We start from the raw sequence: 23,326 nt of genomic DNA on the forward strand, positions 1-23,326 counted from the left end.
GTATTCTTAGGTTATAGAGTGTGAGAGTGAGAGAGAGAGAGAGAGAGAGAGAGAGAGAGAGAGAGAGAGAGAGAGAGAGAGAGAAAGAAGAGACAATAAACACATATGAAGATCAGGTTTGCAACCTGTGTATTACTAGTTTGCTAGTATTTGTTGTATGTAATTTACTATGTAGCTTTAGGGATTGTTTTTTATCAGGAGAAGTTTACATACACTCATACTACCTTGACTTTAACCTATTTGGAAAAGGCCAACAAAACAAATGAAAGGCCAGTTAAAATAACTGTTCACAAGTATTAACACCACAGAAAGACACAGCCATAGTCAAGAAGAAGAATTGTTTCCCACAGATTTTATATATTTTGATGGAAAATATGCAGCACACTCCGAAAATGAAAACAAACGTCCAAGTGAAAACTAAATACTTATAAAAGTTATGTCATTTTTATAGAGTATGTACTGTGCATACCTGGTTTCAGATGTTTGTGATATCACTTACTTAGATTTCAGTGAATAATAAAGTAACTTTTAGAATTAAAATCCCATGTTATATAATAACATCAAAAGTAAACACATTGTACTAGAAGATTTTTAAATGTTGAAGAGTTGCAAAGAATGACCAGCAGGGGGCACTAAACCCTTTCCCATTATTTAAAAAGTATAGCCCGGGGTATGAAAGTAACAAAAAAAAAAAAAAGACTTCAGAAAAATAAGAATTTTTATTTTTAACTTAATGACCAAGCAGAGTGTGACGGAGCGTAAACAGAGTGTCTTCACAAACACAGAGTAGTCAATGTAAGTTACTTTGTGTTGCAGACTCAAACCTATAAAACACCCTTCCCCCCTCATCAACATTTAGCAAATTTTATGAATAAAAGTGAAATTTAACCTTAAACTATAATCTAGTTTTCTGAAAGAAAAGGCAAAGATTCAGGCTGGCAGGAAGCAGGTCTTACATTGCAGCATCTCTGAGATCGTTGACAGTCCACGTGTTGTTGTGATGGTCTCTGAAGGTGGTCTGATTTGCAACAGTTAATAATCCCTCCTTTGATGTGAACTCAGGAAAGCACCGCTGTAGTACTGAAGGAAATTTGGAAAGGAAACGTTAGACGTTTGTATTTGCCGTTATGTCCAAAACGTGTCATATTCCTGTGAAGATTTAGTTTTAAAATCATTTTCATTCAATCAAGAAGTTTATTTTTTAGTAGAAAACAAGACTATCCCAGAACAACATAAAAAGAAAGCAAAATGTTACATGTTTTGCAGAAAATGATCCTCAGATGAGATTTCACCTGCTTGGTTCTGCCTATTTTGAGCTCCTTTGAGAATGAGTTGTTTTAGAGCTACACCACTGTTATGCAAACAGCATGGTGATGACCAAGCCAACAATCTGTGCTGACGTGAAAATGACTGCAAAAAGACATACAATTGTACAACTGTACATCTTTGACCCCAAGTCCAGCTGCTTGCTGTATCCAGGCCATCAAGGAGACAGCAAGCAGCGTCTGAGAGGTAATCATGTTTAATTTGCATATTTGCAATAAACAGTATAAACAAAACTTTCTTTCGGTCGAAGTCTGTCGGCTGGCGTTGCCGTGTACTGTCAGTAGTTTTCAAAAAAAAAAGTCTGTTGTGAAGTGATTCAGACAAACCGAAACTGGATGGGATCATTCTCCACATCACGATTTATTTGAGAAATGCGTTTCCACCTTTAGAGTTTAGAGAACAAACGTTTTTCAGAAAATGCAAAGATCACCTGAGGCGAGTGTAAAACCTATTGAGAAACAGAAATTGTTAGTTTGAATTTTGCTGTTTCCGTCAAGCTTTTCTAGTGTGATACTTCAAATTGTGCATAAAAATAAAAATAAAATGAAGCCATGCAGCTCTGTTCTCCGTAACTGCAGTGAGGAACAAAACACTTTTCATCCATCCATTATTTTGGGGTTGCTTTAGGTGAGGGGAAGAGTCCGCCCATTGTGGTTTTTCAAAACGACTTGTTAAAAAAAGAGACATATGTGCAATATGTCCCCTCTAATAATAATTCCAGTCAGAAAAAAAGGTGTTAGTGACATTAAAATTGAATTTTAAGTCCAAATTTGCCAAGGGTATAACTTTTGACTTAGCCATTATTTGGCAGACAAGTACTTATTTTTTCCACTTACTTGGTTTGCTTGGCACAAGCATTAGAGGGCAATCTTCATCTCGAATGACCTCTGCAACTGACTGAAAGAGCAACAGACGAGACAATGTTATATACAACTCAAAATACGTAACAGTCATCGACCAATCGGTTGTTTAAAAGAGAGAAAAGTGCTACTATAATTTTCAAGGGCTCATTGTTAAACAAAATCTCTTTGGATGCTGCCTAGAAACTTTCAACACTAAAAAGGCCAACAGGTTTTGCCATCATAATTTATCCTGAATGAAACCTGAAGTTCAGTGCTGTCAGAATTGAACAATATACACACTTGAAATGATTTGGGAAGGAAAATGATGATTCAGTTCCGAACAGTATGAGTGTGGTGTCTTTTGCTCCCACACAACACCTTACGCCGCGTCATGCTAACGTCATTAGCACTGAGCTGCTGTCAGTCGAGAGAAGATGGCTGAGGTGAGTATGAGTAAAGGCCGACTTTTTTCCGCTCGTCTATCAAAGCTGTGTACATCAAGTTATTTAGTAAATAACTGCAGACATGGATCTTTATCAACCTAAATTATATAAAAAAAAAATAATAATGTTTTTACGCTAAAAAAGGCCTACAGAAAGAGACTTTAGGTGGAAAATAAATTGTTTGTTTTCAACTATAAATCAGTTTGTTCGAAGAATACAACAAACATCCGTCACCATTTCCTACCTTACTTCCAAACTCAAAGCCAGGCTTGCAGAATTGCCTGTAATATTCCCAGCTGTTGTCAGCTGAAACGTTGGATAGCGTGGCAAATCTGTCAGGGCACTTGGAGACACAGAGCTGAGGGAGAAAACACATCTCTTGAGGATGAATTTCACCAGTTTTGAAGGAAAGATTGAGAAAAATGCTTTGTTTTTTTTGCACAATGCTCTACTGGACAGGGCTGTCTTCAGTCTCGTACCTGAGTTGTAGGGCACTGGAGGTTAATTAAAACTGCAGGACTGGCACATTTCAGCATGTTGAAGTAGAATAATATATTTTTATTTCTACAAACAAAGAAGATACAACAGACAAAGAAGGGCTTTAGATTAGAGAGATCTAAAATTCTATTGCAGAGACAATTTATGAAGCAAGTCTTTAGGCACACATACACACAGAAAAACAAACACATGCTGTGCTCTGTGAATTAAGACTTGTCAGGATTAATCACAAATCATCTCTCGTGTACTCGTGCTGCAGACAAAGCCTATTTAGAGCGTAAAGATAACAATGGGAAAGCTGACAGACAACATGGACATCATAATTATTTCACTGTAATGTCAGTTTTTGAAGGCAAATGTATTGTAACTCACGAATTCGAGGTGTCCTTCTGGCCACAAAACTGACCCTGGCTGTCAGTTGGAGAGATGATTTTCCTGGGGTCTCCGTGGAACCAGGCTAGGAAAAAAACAAAACAAACAAAAAACAGCTTTTCATTTGAAATGCCACTGGTAAGATCACTACCCGCCTTTTCGAAAGCTAGAAAGCAACAAATTGCATGACAGTTAAAAAAGATTAAAGTAAGTCCTACACAGTTGCTGACATTACTGCTAGGGACTGTTGTCATATTATATAATCTAAACCAGGGGTGTCAAACTCATTTTCATTTTGGGTCATATCAAAAATCTGAATGTTCTTAGAAGGGTTGTGCCAGAATGTATTAATTTTGCTAAAATATCAATAAATAGCTTCTATAGTGTTAAAATTTAATAATATTGAACATCTTTTCAAACTGGTCAGTCCATCCAGGATTCTGTGATTTTGTGGGGTTTTTTGCAATCAAAATCACAGATTCTGTGGTGCTAATTAAGAAATATTTGGAAGGAATTAATGTGTGACGTTAAATGTAAATTTTTATTATTCACTGTATCGGTAACAGATGATCACTTGACATCAAATGAAGTTGAGGCAGTAGTCACTTAAGCCCAATGGTTTTTTGGCCAATTTTGAGAAAAATTGTCAATAAAATCAGAAAAAATATGGGGATCTGTTGATGATTTTTTTTGTGTGTGAATTTTGCAGATTTGCGAAAAACTGGAGAGAGTTATTGTTGTAATTTGGAGTTTAGAGGGCCACATAAAGAGCTACGGCGGGGCCAAATTTCACATTTCGGTGTAAAAGTTATTTTATTGGTCTAATGTGATGATTTTATTTTAAATGTGCTTTCCCTAGCTCATGGCAGAAAATTGTCACAATTAGCAGAAATAAAGGCATTAAAGCATCAGTCTTTAGAATTTATTTCACTTAGCCAATTTAGTTGCTGAAATAAATTAACTTTTAAATAATATTTTATTTTTACTGAATAAGTCTGTACATTCAAGAAAAGTGCTAGATTGGTAGATGATGCAAACATTTGGGCAATCTTGTCACGATGACAAGGAAGAATGCTTGGATTAGTCAAGGTCATATTTTGAAGTATAATAACAGCACCACCTATCAAAACACTTTTCATTAAATGTCAAAAAGGTACAGATTAGGAGAGTATAAGTCTGGCAGATCAGAAAGAAAATGTACCACACAGTCTCTGTTAAAGAAATAAAATCATTTCTTTAAACAAATAATTACAAAGCTAAATACTTGACTGAAACAGCACACCATTATTTTGTGATTTTTTTTCCCAAGGTAAAGACATGGCCAGAACAGAGCGCATTCTTTGAGTGAAGGTGTTTTATTTAAATTTGCTACACTCCAAACAACCAGATATTTGGGTTATTAACAAACTTGTTAATTCAGGGCTTTTGTGATGTAATCACCGGCAATGTAGGAAACTCACCGACAGTACCCAGGGCGATGTAGCCCAGGATAACAATGAGAAAGATAATGCAGCAAATCACATCAGTGCACTTCCTGTAAATTAGAACACAAGCATAAATAACAGAGAGGGACATAGAAACCCGAAACAGGGAGTTTAGTTTTACAGTGAACCGACAATTTGCTGTTATGTTTGAAGAGCGAAAGAAAACCAAATTACGCGCCCCTGGATTTATAGATAATAACTGTGTTACACAGTAGTAGGTTTATGGCAGGTGAATTACAGCTCTACAAAATATATGATGTACACATTTTGGAGGGAGGATTATCTCTGTACTGCATTTTCAAAAGGACTGCTGTAGTTCTCAACCAACTTCCTGATGAGAATCCAATTCCTCAAAGGGTTAACTGTCCCACTGGCACAGAGACAGATATTTGAAGATTTTCACAGCAGTCTGCCAAAAATAAAATGTATATAAAACAAAACAAAAAAAGAGGGATGAAAAAGAAATGCATCCTCTCTAAGTCTTTTTTCACTCTTTTATAGGCTTGCTGCATAACAAGCCGTCTTCCCCTCCCTCCTGCACAGTGAGGGGCTGTGCAGCTAGCTCATTTTAAAACCATTCAGATGCTCGGTACACCCATCCACAAATGAAGGAAAGTCCAGCCCACTGTGTCAAGTGGCACCATTCAAGCGAAGGACAATTCAAAACCTTCCCATGGTGCAGTCTGCTTGGGAAATTGACTTGAGGCTCTCATCCCCTCCACTTTTCAAAGCCAAGGTCAATAGGAGGCCTAAGCTGAAAGATGCAACAGTACTTCTTTTGAGTCTCTATTGGGCAATGAATTGTCTTTTTTTTTTTCTGCAGGAGGACTACATCGCTGCACAAAGACTCTATTGCACCTCACAATGAATTAGCAGAGATAACAGCAGTGGAGAAACCCATGTGGAGAAGAATAAAAGCTGAAATACGCAATTTATAATAATATGAGTAAAATACTGCTAATTGTATACTTACTTTAACTTTATAGATCAACGGTCTGACTTTGTTTACATGTGCTTTTGGATGTAATAAATTATATTTATGGTCCAATAAAAGTAAATATAAAGATGTAAAAAATCCTTGATCTTAAAGGAAGAATATTATTTAATACCTAAACATATAACTGTATATGACTATAATACTATATATAATATGGTCAAGCATATTATTTTCCAACATAACATTTGTTTTTGAATTTGTACAACATTTTGACTTCTGAAATAGCATCCAATTACATTATTAGTTGGGGTTTTTTTTATCTTGTGATATCAACCATTTTATCTAGGCATAAAAGAAAAAAAACGGTGTCAAAATTGGTCACTGCTATGTATGTTTATGTCAGCCACAGACACAGAATATAAGGTTTATAATGACAATATGCTTCTCTATTACCAAAGAGTTTCAAGATTATGAGTCTTAAAAAGAAGGTAGTAAAGCAAAGTGTCACTCGTTTCATTCTTTTTTTCAAAAAATAAATGTCTGGGTTCCTATGGAAAGTATATCATTCCTAATTTTAAAATTCATCTCCATCCTGGATGGTAAATAGCTAAGATATCACTCTTAAACATCAGAGGTAAATTACAGCGAGAATATCTAAAAGCTAAGCATCCTCAGGTGAAAGTGCCTCTCCTGTTTTTTTGTTGTTGTTTTTTTTATAAAGGTTTCCATGAATTTCTTGTCTGTTTCATCTCCACATTTAGACAGGACTGCATTTTTTAAGGAAAAAAAGCAAGCACAGCACTAGAGTGTTAAAACAAAGTCACCTTTGAAGCAAATAAAGGTCAGTGTGCTGGAGGAAGGCTGATAAAAAGAGGAGAGTGAAACAGTTCTGCTTTGCTCTGTTATATCTCAAGTAGATTCCAACATGGCTGCACTCCCAAGCTTCAGATCTGCTCAGATGTCACTTGCACAGAGATCAACAAAAGCTTTCTCCTACTTCCTGTTGGCAGGAATTCTGCTTGAAAACTAAAAAGGACAAAAAGCAAACAAAAAAAAAAAAAAAAAAAAAAAAAAACAACTAAATGTATAAATACTTGAAGCATCGCGAGTGAAGTGGCAAACTTTGGAGTGTGCATCGTGTGTGAAGGGCTGGTTATCTGCGGGAGCCAAAGTGACACAGATGGCAGGTTTTTAACAGGATAGTGGGGAGCCATTGTGGCCGGAATCTGCCAGATTGTCCCAGCTTTGTCAAAATCATTTGGGCAAAAAAAAAACAAACAAACAAAGAAAAAAAAACAAAAAACAGAGATTTGCTCAAATACGGGATATTTTACATGCTTAAAAAAATCCATGAGTGGCAGCCGCTCAGGGCAGCTGTATCACCAAATACAACACTTTGAAAGAAGAAAAAGAGTGATGAAAAAGACAGTTTGATTTATGTTTAAAATCTACATTTAAGACTCGGTGACACACAGAATAGGGCGCTGTTCACTGCTGTGTCGTTTTGATTTTATATGTTTAAAATGGTAAACATTTACAACATCTAACCTATAAATAACTTATAGTAACTGCATAAGTTACCATATTCAGCCTGGTTGGAAAAAAAAAAAAAAAAAAAAAAAAAAAAAAAGAAAGACAACCGTTGAGTTACTCTTCTCCGTGCTCTCATTAAGAAAAGCCTGTGGGTCAGAACAACATCAAAGTGTGCTCTGCTCCTCCAAGCAGCCACATCGCAGTGATGTGTAATGTGGAGGGTTGGACTCAGAGAAACAACAGGACTGGAAAATGCCTGCACAGCAACCTGCCAAACTGGCACTAAAGATAAAAGATAAGATTGGTCAAAGGGGAAAATTAGTCAGGTAAGAAAAGGAAAAGACTAACTCATAAAGAAAAATGGAGAATGAAAACCTCAAAGGCTATTGCAAAGTGTACTTTATTCAAATAAAATTAAGAAGAAATCAAACCACTATTAAATGTAAAATTAATTTCAAGACTTTGTTTTATTTACCCCTCCTATAAATAACTGAATGTTCTTTATGCTCCTCTAAGTAGGCCTATGTTTATTTTTTTGATGTTTAAAGCTGCAGTATATAACAATTTTATATATATATATATTTTTTTTACATATTTGTTGAAACTGTCACTATGTTGTTATGCCCATAATTCCCTGTGGTTGTATGACCAGAGTAGTTATCATTATTGTTGCATGAAAAATAATCCATGTATCACAATGTGACAGAAGTATGTGCCAAAATGATAGCACAACAGGGACAATCAATACACAAGTAGGGTTCAGACGCAGTGGGTCAGGTCGTCTAAATTACAAAAAGAAAAAGAAAAAAAAAAGAGTTTTTCTTATTTTGCAATAAAGTGCAACGGAAATACATGTTTCTGATATAAATCATATCCAGTGAGTATTAATATTTTGTAGAATGTGCACGTGTTGAATGTCAGGTTAGGTAAAGATTAGTATCTACCTGTTCTGAACAGGCCCTCTGAAGTTTGGGTCAAACTTGATTGGTTCACCTGTAGAGAGAACAGCGACATGGATTAATAAATACAATCACAATTAATCAATATGATAAATAACAAAGGCCGGAACTCCAAGCCATTAATTTCCATCCATCCGTCCATCCATTATTCGAACACCCTTATCGTTGCAGTGTTGTGAGGGGGTCTGATGCCTCCAGCGGTTATTGGGCGAGAAGCGGTAGACGCCTGCACCAAGCCCATATCACGGTCACGCAGAGACAGACAGGACAAACAATCATGCACACACACAAACGCACACCTAAGGAAAATTTAGAGAGCTCAATTAACCTGACACTCATGTTTTTAGACGTTGGGAGGAAGCTGGAGTACCTGAAGAGAAGCTACTCATGCACAGGGAGAACATGCAAACTGCATTCAAAAAGACCCGAGGCCAGGACATGAATCCCAGACCTTCTTGCTGGAAAGCAACAGCACTACTAACTCTGCCGCTGTGCTGTTCAAACACATTAATCTTTATTAATTAATTACATCGACTTTAACACGCTGAAAATGTTAACGCAGCCCCAGAACATCATTCACGTGTTACTGACACGCACAAATCTAATGCAAAAGCGACATCCGCAAACAACAGCGTTGGACGAAAAAGACGTTTCTCTTGGGCCCCTGGGGGTTAACTTTTTCTTCAAAACTCGATCTGATGGGATGCTGGAAAAACATCTCATTACTCTGTATGAGCACCAGTCAACTTCCAAAGAACTCTTAAGTTCTTTAACGTGCGCACTTTCAAATGCAGCAGAGCACATGTACTTGCATTTAATCACTGCTTCTTTAGTCCCAAAACAGTCTCAACTGCAGTTGACAGTACATATGACGTGTTTCTGATGCCTCATTAATCGTTGCACATGGGGTGTGATATTTCTGAGCAGCTGAGGCAGACTTGGGGGCATCATGACTGGGTCTCTCCCATCTGCCCAATTCCCAAATCAGTGTATGTACAAATCAAATTTGATTGGGAAAAAAATATCTGAGAAATGCAAAATTCGGTTGTTGGTTCAGACTTCTAAAACACCTGTATTCTAAATGAATAAAGGGACCTACAATAAAATTCCCTTATACATAGCAGCAACCTCAGTTGAATGGATATTACTGGAAGGTTTATTTCAGCAATTCAACTCAAAAGTGAAACATTTATTACACACAGAGACATTCTTAAATAATTTATTTCTGTTCATTTTGATTATTTTCATACAGCAAAGAAAGACACAATTCTGTTTCTTAGAAACTGTAAATAATATAGAGTTTTTGTTTTCTTAAAGGAACTGCTAAACTAAATTTACTTTTTGCTCATAATGTAATGCTTTTATTAGGACTTGTGAGTGTATCAACAACATTTATCAATAATTTTCTAAGACCAGCAAAGCCTGATTGTTAGCTATACCTACAAAACTACCAGCTACAATACGGTGAACATTAGCTGTGGCCTTTCAAACACTTTCTATAACCTTTAACTGCATCTAAAGCAGTAACTATGAATGGCAGAAATTTTAAATACATGGGTCAACAGTAAAACAGGGTGCTTCAGCAGGTGTGCGAAAACTCTGCTCAGCAGCTATTTTAAATTTAAGGGGTGCCCTTCAGCTGCACAGTCAGCAACAAAAGAAAAACACATGGCCAAAAATATACTTGCAGCATTGTTCTCTTTTTGCTTCGACTCACTCTTAACGGAGGCATTAAAAGTTACAAGTTACTGAGAACACCTTCTTAAAGCACTGCAGGTGATGTATTGAGTTTCAATTTGTGAGGAAAAATTTGAAATGTGCCCTGTTAAAAGGGTGGTATTGTGTATTTACTGTAGCCACATTATATATCGAATTTCCCATCAAACTATTGTGCACCTGTTTTGTGTTTCAATAGCATAGAAATGCTGCCTTGGGGAATCAGTGCTCCAGCATCACCTTCCTATGGGATTGTAGCTAGCAGCTAAGCCAGGATGCAAAGGATGTTTTTGACATGACAGAGTGTCACAATGAAATGTATAGAATCACTGCGACTAAGCTTACACAAGTGACTCCAAATGTGTTAGTAATGACCCAATAATGACATTGGTTAATGTTATGCTACACAAAAGCTTTGTCCGCATTGCTGAATACTCGCTTATCTCACCATGTCAAATACAATATGACCTCCTTTCTAATTAATTCAGCAACTTCATCACTTGAAGGGACTCAGACTGTGTGGGGAACAGTGAACTTTTGGCACACAAGTATGGAAAAAAGAATGAGACGGTGACATCATGGCAAAAGTAATTTATCTTCCCCTGAAGGAGTAAAACACTGAGATCACCCCTCATTTCAATATGAATGCTCTATGCAAAACGAGGGTTTCATCAAAGGGACAGACAGACTTCATAGCCCAACTGGATGGAAAAGTTTAGCTTAAAAAAAGACTTACTTTCCTTACTTTAGGCCCACAAAAATGTGATTTTAGACATGGCGACATACATGGCAAGATAGGAAACAGGGGAAAAGCTGCTTCAGACTGAAAGATGTTTTGGCCCAAATATCTATGCTCCTTTAACAGGAAAACTACTAGCTTATTTAAGAATATTCCTGTGTTTTAAAGTACTCATCAACAATCACAATATGTGTCAAAATATACCCCTCCAGGAAAAGCAAAGCAAGTATTTTTCCTTACTACCCACACAGACAAGGTGAAGTAGGTCATTTAATAATCTGATTATGTAAATTCAGCACATTTGCTTATTAATAAGAGGAAGTTATCTCTGGACCGTAGACCATGTCCTAATAACTGGTCGTTGACACAGATCCGTGACCAGACAATTATATTGGATTATCCGAAACCAGAGATGATTTAAAAAACAAAACAAAACAAAACAAAAAAAACAACAATTGCTCGGTTGAGCAAAATGTGCCATTTGCTAGCTGTAAACAGATATATTTAAGGTAAATTCAGTCATCTTAGCCATCTGAACACCCATTACAGTCTTCAAACTTCAGGAAATGTTGTGACAAAAATCTGCCCATATGGTGAGTGGAAGCTGAATCATACTGAGATCAAGGGGAGCCAGTGGTGAGAGGACAGATTGTGGTGCAGAACAGTAAATGTCAGGGGATGCAGTCGTGTCAGTGGTGTCCGAACTCAACAGCTTTGAGATACTTAAGCTGCCAATACAAAATATTCGGTATGAGATATGAGTCAATAAGGTATTTGTCAATAGGTTGCAATGCAGAGAAATCATCAAAAGAACAAACTGGCAAAGCACAGACTAAGAGACTGTTTAACTCAAGTGGCTCTGCAAAAAGAATTTACAAGTGGGATCTTGAGCAGCGGAAAGTTTTAAAATTTCACTCACACTCAGTCAAACTATTTTGGATCACTTCAACTCCTCATTACTCGGATACAGTCATAATCAGAGGTGCTTATTCAACTAAAAGCTAAATTTAGCACAAGCTACGATTCCTGTTCATGACCTTAACTACTTAAGACAAGCCTGATGTACTTTTCTCTGACCCAAAAAATGAACATGAAGGAGGGGCTAAGCGCGAACTCGTGGTGAAAATCATCAACGATGCTGGGCCACCAGCAGACACTGCATTAGATGACGGCTGTTTAGACTGCACTGCAGTCTGCCTTTGCAGGGTGGACTGTATGTGTGCTGCTGGTTGTAGTCAGGCAGAACAAGAGTCTGTAGTCAGAACTGCTCGGAAAAAGCCTGGCAGGCATGCAACGCTGTGACAGCTAGTATCGCTGTTAGCAGCACAAACATTTAATCTATTGACATTAAGTTGGACAACGGCACTGTGTCCTTTTCTGAATGTAAGCATAAGAATTCATGGTGACAAACAAAAGGCTTCATATAATAAAGCTGTGTACAGTGAAGAATCAGCACAAGACTTTTTTTTTTTAGCTAAGCATTCCTTAGTATTGTCTTCATTGAATAATACTTTGTAGAAAGGAAAAGTAATTATATTGTGTAACATCCTCATTACCTTTAAAACATAGAAAGGTTACTACTTCAAGTCATTTTTTCTCAAAGAAGATGGAAAGACGGACCATCTTTAAAATTTTTATTTCGTTTGTGGCATTCAGACAGACGAACATAAAGCGCCCCATCCATTGACAAGCTCTGCACTTTCTTTGTTCTCCTTCCACAATCACACTTCCTAGCCTTTCCCAGCTTGATTTTATGCTCGCACATCCATTTTATATATATATATATATATTTAGGAACAGGCCCTAAACACCAGAGCAATAGAAGCTCAGATCTACCACACCAGACATGACCCAAGGTGTAGGTTGTGCAAGGAGGCCTCTGAGACAGTCCAGCACATAACAGCAGGGTGCAAGATGCTGGCAGGGAAAGCGTACATGGAACGACATAACCAAGTGGCGGGCATAGTGTACAGGAACATCTGTGCAGAATATGGACTGGAAGCCCCGAGGTCAAAATGGGGGACACCCCCAAAGGTGGTGGAGAATGACCGAGCTAAGATCCTGTGGGACTTCCAGATCCAGACAGACAAGATGGTAATGGCGAACCAACCAGACATTGTGGTGGTGGATAAAGAACAGAGGAAAGCCGTTGTGGTGGATGTAGCAATACCAAGTGACCACAACATCAGGAAAAAGGAGCATGAGAAACTGGAGAAATACCAGGGCCTCAGAGAGGAACTGGAGAAGGCCTGGAAGGTGAAGACCACAGTGGTGCCTGTGGTCATCGGGGCCCTCGGGGCAGTCACCCCCAAACTGGAGCAGCGGCTCAAACAGATCCCAGGAACAACATCAGACATCTCAGTCCAGAAATGTGCAGTTCTAGGCACAGCCAAGATACTGGAGGAGAACCCTCAAGCTCCCAGGCCTCTGGTAGAGGACCCGAGCTCAGAGGATGAAAGAGACCACCCACGGAGGGTGAGAGGGGAATTTTATATATATATATATATATATATATAAACACACACACAGACACGGGCATCAGTGTCCCCTAGAGGTCCACTGTCCAACACAGGCCTCTTTCATACTGTAGTCAGGCAAACAGCTCAAGTAGCTGTGCTACTAACTACTAGCTGTGCTAGTAACTGTGCTCTGCAAGGCCTGGGTCAAAAGGGTCAAAAAGACTGTTTTTTGTTGCTTCTACTCACTATTTTTACATACACTTCCACAATAAAGAAAATGTGAAGTATCGCTGAACTGAACATTTTTCAGAACTACGGGGATGAGAGAAAGTATCCCTCACCCACCTCCTCCTTCCTGTCTTTGCCTTTTTTCCACACTTTTTTATTTATTATGGAAAAACAGCTATCCAGACCAACCTGGGCTTACGTGAAAATATAATTACGCCAATCTCTAAATCATGACACAACTAATATTAGCCACATTTTTTTGATGCGTTCCAGTATACAGGCTTGATGACTACCAGACCTGCAGGACAAAGACATTACTATAATAAAACATGTCAGTTTAAAGTAGGCTAATGGATATCAAAACCCATCATACAATGAAGAACAAACAGGATTTGTGACGTCTTTCAGCTCATTGGAAAAGGTTAAAAAGAAGCCCAGTGAAACAAAGAGAGGCATAAATGGCATCTACTGCCAAACAGTCCCTTTTTGAAATTCTTAAAAGACAAAATGAAGGTTTTGAAGGCGTAAAGTCAAAGTCTTTATTTGGATCCGATTGAGACGAGTGGCCTTAATGTTCATGCTCAAAAACATTCTAGTATGGCTAAATTAAAACAATTTTGTAAAGAAAAGTGGGCTACAACTCCCCCACAGCGATATAAAATACTTATTACAGGAGTCGCGAATGTCAACTGTGGCAAAATAAGTTATTTGGTTTAAGGCAGCGAACAAATTTCTGATGTAGTATCGGATTAGTTTAGAAAGCCTTTGCTTTAATAAATGAAATCACCAGTTTTATTTACTGTCTGATTTGCTCGAAGATCTGAAACTTTAAAGTCTATCAGGGAAGCAAGACAGAAAAAATCTGAAAGAAGCAAACACTTTTTCAAAACTCCATCAATTCATAAGGTTCCCAATTTGCCAGAGTCTTATCATTTTAATTGTAAAAATGTTCCGATGCTGCAATCCCTACGCTTGTCTCCAGGAATGGTGTTCATGATGAAACAAAAAAGGTCTGCTCAGCACTCTCCCAGCAGGTTTTCAGCGAACATTTGAAAACTGGCTTTTGTCTGGTCGCTTGTCCATTAAGGTGGTTTGGGAACATTACGGTGATTGTGCTCTTACGATGCAGCTGAGGCACTTTTGACAAGTGAATTTACCTTCTATTTGTTCAGACACAGAAGTCAGTCCTTCTGGGAAAGAGATGGGCAGCAAATGGACACTAAAAATAGTTGCAAGTTTCTTTTATTGCTTCAGTAGAGAAATGTTGGCATGTTACTAATGTTCAAGCACAGAATTGGATTCAAGTTAATTTCGTCTAAATCCCCCACAAGAAATTACTAGAGGGTGAAAAAAAAGCACCTAAAAATATTGCTCCATTGCTGCCTTCTTTGACTGTGAGTAGTCTCTCCTATCTAAAATCCTTTAAAAATATATTGATTGGTCAGCCAAGACACTCCATAGTGTTGCTCTAAAATACATAAATAAAACATCCATTTTTGAAACTTTGTAAATGTATTTCAATAAACTGTGTGTACTATGAGAATAAAAGGAAATGACTATTTTCACTATACTTTCATACAACAGACTTTTCGATATTATTATAAAACTTATAAGGGGAAAATTCCCTAGTTTGTAATATTAGCTGTCTAGCTGAAAGGAAAAATTGTGATAATTTTACATACACTACTCCCTGGACAGAATTCTTTGCTGTTTTTGTATTTTTGAACTTGATATATTTGGAGGCAATAGTGAAATCATTGTAAATTAAGTATAAATAAACTCTGGGATGGAAGTAAATTAACTTTATAGGACCAGATGTTTTATCCTCAGCTATCAAGGTCTGTTTGGAAGACAGTCCAAATCAAGTTAGTTGGAAAGAATCTCTCATCTCACTGGTAAAAAAGACAGCCAATTGTTCAATGAAACAAACATGCATGCAAAAGTTTAACTTCAGCATTATTTTTTTCCAATGAAAAGATGTGTTGTAAAAAAGCAGACAACCCCATTTTTATCTATTAGCTCTGCATGACTGGTTGACCTGTGAGAGACACAGAACACCATACATTGAAATCTTGGCTAAGTGTCTTTGGCTGCTTGTTATTTTGTTCATTATTTATCCCCCAAGCTACCATATCTATTTTGTTATGAGAATGGGAATAGACACCCTGAAGGAAGTGCCAGTAATATATTATAAAGGTGTCAGAATAACATTAAAGTAACAGTAAAGTTTCCCTTTTCTAAATGTACACAATTACTTAATATTAAATGTGATTAAAGTGTCAGGCTTCAGATTCAATAGGTACCTCCACGGCCACAGACAAATAAAAATAATCACTCTTACAACAAAAATAAATAGATAAATAAATAAATAATCTACATCTAAATTATCTAAAAATCCTAGAACAGTACATTCAAACCACAAATGCCCCTCCCCCCCAATTGGACATAAGTTTGAATTTTTTTATACTTTATTTGATTAAAGCATTTAAAAAATTCTCCAGATGCTGAAACATAAGATTGAAAACAAACAGGAAAAATCAAAACCCAAACAATCCAGCAACAAGACCTTCTTTTCCTTCTCCTTTGTCTATCGCTCGTTAATGTCCAGACTTCTTTCCGTCCTTCTGCCTTTTTGTGCATTTCCCCCCTCTGGAGGACAGATCAATCATTAAAGTGCTTGTCTATGTTTTAGGACAAGACAACAACATCCAAATCTCAGTGTAGTTTTACCTAGCCAAGTCCTTTGGGATCCAGTAAAGTGGATGAACGTGTTCTACTCATATCCTCATGTGTTACATGACTTAGTAACCCCCTCAGTTAATTCCTGTTGGAGCATGATGACTTTTTCCCCGAGCATGTTTTCTGACAGTGGTAATGATACGGCGTTAACTGACGTTCCTTCACATAACAAGACTGTTGGATCTTGGCTGGGATTCAGCTCCCTAGTGTGGAATTACCGTCAGTGTCAAATGCTGACAGCAAGGCCTTCTGCTCCGAGCTGAGAAAGAGTAGTTTTGTGGCTGGGGCTTTGTGACCTTGGTTACTTCAGTGGGAGCCTCCAGGCATGCAAGTGATAGCGCTGAGTTTTTGCAAAGTGAGTCCCACTACTTCTGTAGTAGATCAGTGACAGGCTCATATGGCTCAAATCAGGATGTATTAAGACTAAAACTAAGGATGATAAACACATTGAAATATGCCAGAAATAAAGGGGAACTACTCATATCCTCAAGCGTTACATTGAAATGCAGGCACGATGATGATATTTAGGAGAGAATGCCATTTACCTGTCGTGGGTTTGGTGTGTGCCAGCAGGTGACGCAGCCAATCCACAACTACATGATATTACCAGCTAAACTCGCTCATCACTGTCACGGCAATGTTTATCTGACAAAGATTTTTGCAGGAGACGGTAGTATTAAAGGGAGGGAACAACAATACTTCTTTCTGCCTGTAAGCCATCACGTTTTAAAACTGCAATGCATAGTAAAAGACTAAGAATGCTGCGATACCAAACCATTGCTCTCAGCGCCCTGTCAAGACTATAAAAAATGCAGTGTTTAGGGAAGCTACCCATGCGGGAAATTTGTTAATTAACAGGGTGCCCAACTCAACACTTCTGAGGTGAATGGATCTCATATCTCCATTGTCACTGGACAAACCTGCTACAGAATGATTATGAGCTACTTTCCTACTTTTCTGACTAGCTGAGCATTTCCACCAGCACAGTATATGCACACAGGGCCCTCGCTACAAAGTTAGAAACGTTATATAATACACTGCCCTCAGGGGTACATTTAAATCTGGATGTGGAGTGGATGACGGTTGAATATGAATAACAGGCTAGCAGCTACTTTCTCTAGTTGTGATGCACTGTTCGTATTTTTGGTTTTCTTCCTTGAAACGCCCTCCTAATTATTATTTTTGGTTTTTCTAATCATTCCGCAGCAATAACCCACATTTACCACAATTAAAAAGTTAACTCTTTGTAGTGAACGTTCCAATATCCATCTCAAAAAAGCAGGGGAAATGAATTCCTTAAAATCTAATTACCAGACCATATTATTTTCAACTGTATTATTAACTTTCATTTCACCAGTAAAATATCATCCCTAGTACTTTCTTAAATCTTAAAGCAGCTGACCCAGACGGCTTCTGTTCCATATCCCCTTCTAAGGCCCTCGGAGTATCCAAGTATTATTTAATGGTTTTTGAAACAGCAAAAACTTTTGGTCTTGCTATTTCTACAATTTAAATTATTCTAAGGAGATTCCAGAAAAGTGCCAGAGTGAGCAGAATTCACTCTGGTTTTATGAAGTTTTGAGTAACGCTGCCATGCTCCTCCCTGACATGCTGCTGGGTGATAAAAAGGCTATAGACAAAGTGGTCCGGTCCTAAAACAAAACTGTTTTAAAACTACAGGTGGCAATCTATAAGCAGTATTATATACCTTAAAGGCACATAGTGCTGTTTTATAGCATAGTCAAGTAGATATGTTACCTTCAGTTAGAAAAATGTATATCAAACTCAACGTGAAAGAAATCTGACTTTGCGCCATTTGATCCATCGATATTGACATGTGTCAAAGCTCCTTCTCTTTCCGACACAACTCTCCAGGTATGTGTTTTTGATGAGGGAATTACACTGCAACATGATGTAACGTTTAAACATCATTTGTGTGTAGATATTATCATAAAAGCAACAAAAGTCATTATAACACAATTTTAACTTGTATAAATAAAGGTCTAATAAAAAATAAACTCAAAGTATGTTATTTATTTATTCATAAATAGACAATAGGAAGTAGGCTCAACAAGCAGGACATTATTTGATCTAAAGGCATAATGAGAAACCAAGTCACTAATATCTGTCATTGTGAAAAGTGTTACAAAGCCAACCATTCTTATGTTTGGGGACTCTTGTGAACCACAGTGCTGCTTCAGGACCAAGACCACTTATTGATGGAGCCATGCATTCACCTGTCAAGCAAAAAATACTGATGTAAAAGGTACTTGGAACACAAATTCACTTGAGCCATGCAGCAGGGGAATGATCTCAAGTAAGACCATCTCAGAATAATAATAATAATAAAACCTAATTAAAAGAAGAAGAAAAAAAAACAGATTTAAATCTAACTGAGATCCAATGGCATAATCTGCCCTTCATGCCCCAAAACTATTCAATGTGACAGAATTAAAACAATTTCACAAAGAACAGTAGTCCAAAATCCACCCACAACAATGTAAAAGATTTACTGCCAGTTACTGTAATGCTTAATGGCAGTGGCTACAGCCATAGGTGGTATGGTCATTTATTAGGTTTATGGGGTCATAACTTTTTCACACCAGAGTAGGCTGGGTTGGGGAGCTTCTATAAACTGCATTTTATATTTACTCTGATGATCTTTGACGGTAAAATGTGTTTGATGGTCTAAACTTTGAATAGTGACAAAATAGCAAAAACCAAAAGAAAATGAATAAATTAGGGGAAATATATTTTCACTGCACTATATAATAATGTCTAGCTAAATTCTCGCCCAAATTTTCTAGAAAGCAGCACTTCAGCCTGTCTGACAGAGTAAGGCATGTATACTATAAAATAAAAAAGAATGTATATTACATAGGCATACGATAAATGACCCGTGGGGTAACGACTTACTTTACCTACAGTTTACACAATTTTCTCCAATGTCAAATCCATTGTAGATTATAGAGAATAAGGCTGAACTTGTGAAAGAGGAGAGACAGAGTCTGACATCCCCCATGGTGAGCTGCATGTCTGCAGAGAACAGAGAGGATCAACTGCAGCTGACAGTCTGCAGTCTTGACTGGCAGATTGCTGGAGTCATGAGCTCTAAGGGGAGAACTGTGTCAGGATTTGGGGGGTGGGTGCCAGGAAGACACAGAAGCTATCCCCATCTGGGGATCCGTCAGAGGCCGATTTGACAATGCATCTGTTAAATGTTGCAGTTTTTGTGATAGCCTAAACTTTTCCATCGTACACTTGTTCCTGCAAGATCCTGTACTCATTCTGGTGTCTTTGATAATTAAGCAGGGAAGCATGTTGATTTCCACTGCTATGAATAATGTACAAATATATGTTGCATTATAGATAAAAATAAATAAATAAATAAAAAATAAATAAAAAATCAGTTACTGATAAAAATGTGTACATTCAGCAGGATCAGTGGCGTCAAAGGACTGGCTATCTATGAACTTAGTTTCTGTTCCTTAACTGAAATAACCAAATAAATTCAGATTTTAAATCACAGATTTTTCATTCTGCATGAGCTTCTGTGGTTGATTCTGAACACTATACTCTGTGCTTTAAACATGTCGAGCATCATAAGATGTGTATCACAAACTTTTCCCACCCAAACAGTCATCACAGGCAATAAAACTTTATAAAATTCCAGCAAAACTCTAAATCTAAGACGCATTACATTATGAAAGAAGGTTCACTGTGAAAGACTTGTTACAGCAATAATCATTTAGCAATTATTGCTCTAGATCACTGTGCTGATACTATATCGTATATTGGTGCACGTGAGACACATCTAAGCATAACTAGGGGGACTTAATGAAAACCAGCTATTGGGAAAAAATAAAAAAAATAATTATTCTGGCTTGGTTTCATTAGAAAGATACTACTGCCTAAAAACAAAAGATTGCATTGCTTGGGTAATTATGAAGGTGTATTAATGGAGAGAAAATCTACATGTGGCCTAAATATATCTAAATCTGTCATTGTTAGCTAAGAGTCGCAAATACAGACTTACAGAGATTATAAATCCTTTGCTTTTGAATGTGTTAAAAAAAAAAGTACCGTCTTGCCCATCATTACAGATAGCAGTGCTAAGACAATAAAGAAATAAAAACAATCCAAACAGGACACGTGGCTGCTACTCTTCTGGTGTGAAAACAAGACTGAGATTATATTAAAACATTATGCAGGAGGTAAATAGGTACAATGGTAATGAGATGGTGAGAAACAGAGAAACACCACCTCAACATTCATCATCCTTAGAAAAATAATATATTGTTAGCATTGTAAGATCTACGAGATGAAAAGATAAAAGCCAAGTATCATCATTTCGAGATTCAATTTAGATATAAAATCTCTACATTTTATTTTAAACCAAATGTAAAAAACATATATAACAATCTGTCCGTCAATAGTCTAATATTTTTTTTAACTAGATAAGTGATTTTAAAATGCACATCTCGGACTTAAAAGGAATCTTTTGAGTCAGCCCTTCAAAACTTCCATTATGCAATTCCATATATGATTGATGATGTAACGTATTGAACCATCTAAAAATCAGTAGTCAAAGAATGGATTGCTCTCTTGAACTTTCTAATGGAAATAAGCTGGATGGAAGTGTGACCACTGAAAAAAAATGGTATCCTTTTCATCACAACTTTTGCAACTAGAAAATGTGGGGTGAATTCCATGAAAGCACACAGATGACGTGGAAGTATTTATACTCAGCCTAAAACAACACTGCATGTTTCTTTATGCAATATGTATTGGAAGCACAAGACTCCGCAAGGATCATGAAACAATTAAAATCTTGAATTTAAGGCAATTTAGGGCCTGAAGCAGGAGGACACATCGCAGATGTGACTACAAATAGCTCAAGCAGAAACATTTCAGGATGGGATGAAGATGATTTTTAAACATATTCTGCTTTGTGGTGAACACAAAACACCTTCAAAAGCCTTTCATTTTATCCCCAAATACATAATTGTAGTGGTAACACTTCATTCACATAAATGATCCCGTAAAGTACAATCGGTTAAAATTTTATGTTACTGAGATGTAAAACAAACTAAAAATTTTATGCTTTTATGGGGAAAAAAAAAAAGCTCGGAAAAAATGATGAAATTACAATATTTATCAATAGATTAATTAAATAAAAACTCGTTGTCAATAGATTAATTAAATAAAACCTCGTTGGTGGCAGCCCAGAATTGAGGTTGCCATTGTGGGCTTGAATTATGTGCACTCTTTGTCATCATCGCATATATAGTGCTAAGGATCAGTACTTCCATGTTAAAGGCAATTTATCCCTTAACACAGAAAAAATGTTCCCACAGAAAGTACCCCAGGACAAGCACATCCCTGTTTGTTTTATTAATATATTTTATTTATTGTAGTTCTAATCTACCCCCAGTCATGCCCAAGGTGCCCTGCTGAAAATTTTATACTACTAAAAGAGTTGTTCCTTTCCACTGTCATCAGTGATGGGAATGTGAAATTGCTGCAAACTCACTACCTGGATGAAACTCTTACTGATGAATACCAAAATTTACATTTTCCAAGGAACTGGATTAGTTCTATGATCAAATCGGACAGTAGATAATTGAATTTCAATGCATTTATGAGACTGAAATATAGTTATAAATTAATATTAATCAAATCTGTTGTGCTTTGAGATTATATTTGTTGTGAATGTGAACCAACTTTACATAAATCAACTCAATTGAATTGGATGAAAATATTTAACCTTGGCAAGCTACTATGACAATCAGGTAAATAATAGCCCTGGTTTAATGCAGGGAAGCAAAGTGGTGTGGTGGCTGCACCAGAGTTAACTAGTGCATTTTAAAGTCAATGTTGTTTCGGCTTATTTGCAATCGATTAATCAATTAGTCTCACAATTACAGACGTTCATAACCAACTGATTTTCCCAAAATAATATAAGCAGTAATTTCAGAAAGTAATATTTTGCTAGACAATTTTCACCAAAACAAAGGGATAAATGTGCAAAACTACAGCGACAAATGACGCGGTTGTTTAAATGCCTAGTTTAAACAGGCAAGAGAGAGGAGACGCTACTTGTCTACTTCAATGAAACTATCCGCGTTTTAAACGTTATTCTGCCGTTACGTAGTAGATGTCAACCGTTACAATCTCTTAATTAGCATTTGATAACATAAGCTAACATCACGTAAAAGCACAGGTAACATTCAATTGCAGTTTAGGCGTAAAAAAAAAGGATATCGTTACGTCCCGCTGTCACAGCGTTCCACAGTACAAAAAACCCCCACAGCGTTCACAACAAAGACGAACCAACTCACCATGGTAAGGATAAGGAGATGGGGTGTCCGTGTTTCTAGCCATGGCAGTTAGTAGAACAAGCACACCACCGCCGTGCTGGTGTTGGAGACTGCATATGAGAGTCGAGGTGAGGGTCAGTTATTTTATCCCGTCGCAGTAGCAGAAACAGGGACAGCAGTCCCGTAGTGAAATAAACAAAGGCAGCCTGCACGGTCTTGGGCTCTTGGATGCTCTGAGGATGCTTCATCCACGCAGCTGAGCGTCAGTCGTGTTTACAGCGCGACGTCATTAATTATTCCAAAACGGCGTTAAAGGGGCCGCTCCCCCTTCCGTGTTTCTTTGTTATGAACGAGACTCGGTAATATTCCAAATGGACGAGAGGAGTTCGCTTATTAAATAAGACTAACAACCGACTTTTGAATACGTGCTGTGAGTCTTTCTCGGAATAACTGAAGAAATGTTATATTACACTATTTAAGGTACTGACAACTATCCGAGAGTGAGTGAACTAAAGAGAGAAACACTGACCTCAGTCGGGATTCCTGCGATATTGCATAGTTTTCTTTGTCTCTTTGTCTTTGCCTCCCCCTCAAATTCTATCAAACCCCAAAATAGGTTTCATACCTACCTCTTTATTGCCTGTTTATTTAAAAATTTTGCCCTTTCCATACAGGTAATAGTGAAAGATTTTGTATTAATGAAGCCAAAAAAAAAAAGAAACTAATCTACA

At 37.3% G+C, this 23,326-nt stretch overlaps 1 protein-coding gene across 2 annotated transcripts in view; it reads right to left on the reverse strand.

Moving 5' to 3' along the window:
- Window positions 1-22,875, reverse strand: part of slc44a5b (solute carrier family 44 member 5b) — a 30,090-nt gene extending 7,215 nt beyond the window's left edge. The window contains exons 1-8 of one of the 2 annotated variants that reach the window (XM_007558677.2): window positions 22,617-22,875; window positions 8,380-8,428; window positions 4,942-5,015; window positions 3,482-3,566; window positions 3,091-3,175; window positions 2,856-2,969; window positions 2,163-2,223; window positions 957-1,080 (exon numbers count right to left, since the gene is read on the reverse strand). In XM_007558677.2, coding sequence (XP_007558739.1) covers window positions 957-1,080; window positions 2,163-2,223; window positions 2,856-2,969; window positions 3,091-3,175; window positions 3,482-3,566; window positions 4,942-5,015; window positions 8,380-8,428; window positions 22,617-22,659 — 635 coding nt within the window. In that variant the 5' untranslated portion in view covers window positions 22,660-22,875. The remainder of the gene's footprint in view (window positions 1-956; window positions 1,081-2,162; window positions 2,224-2,855; window positions 2,970-3,090; window positions 3,176-3,481; window positions 3,567-4,941; window positions 5,016-8,379; window positions 8,429-22,616) is intronic. The other variant, XM_007558678.2, reaches the window with a different exon arrangement.
- Between the last annotated feature and the right edge of the window lie 451 nt (window positions 22,876-23,326).

Source organism: Poecilia formosa, unplaced genomic scaffold (genome assembly GCF_000485575.1).
Source record: "Poecilia formosa unplaced genomic scaffold, Poecilia_formosa-5.1.2 Scaffold98, whole genome shotgun sequence".
Taxonomy (NCBI): Eukaryota; Metazoa; Chordata; class Actinopteri; order Cyprinodontiformes; family Poeciliidae; genus Poecilia; species Poecilia formosa.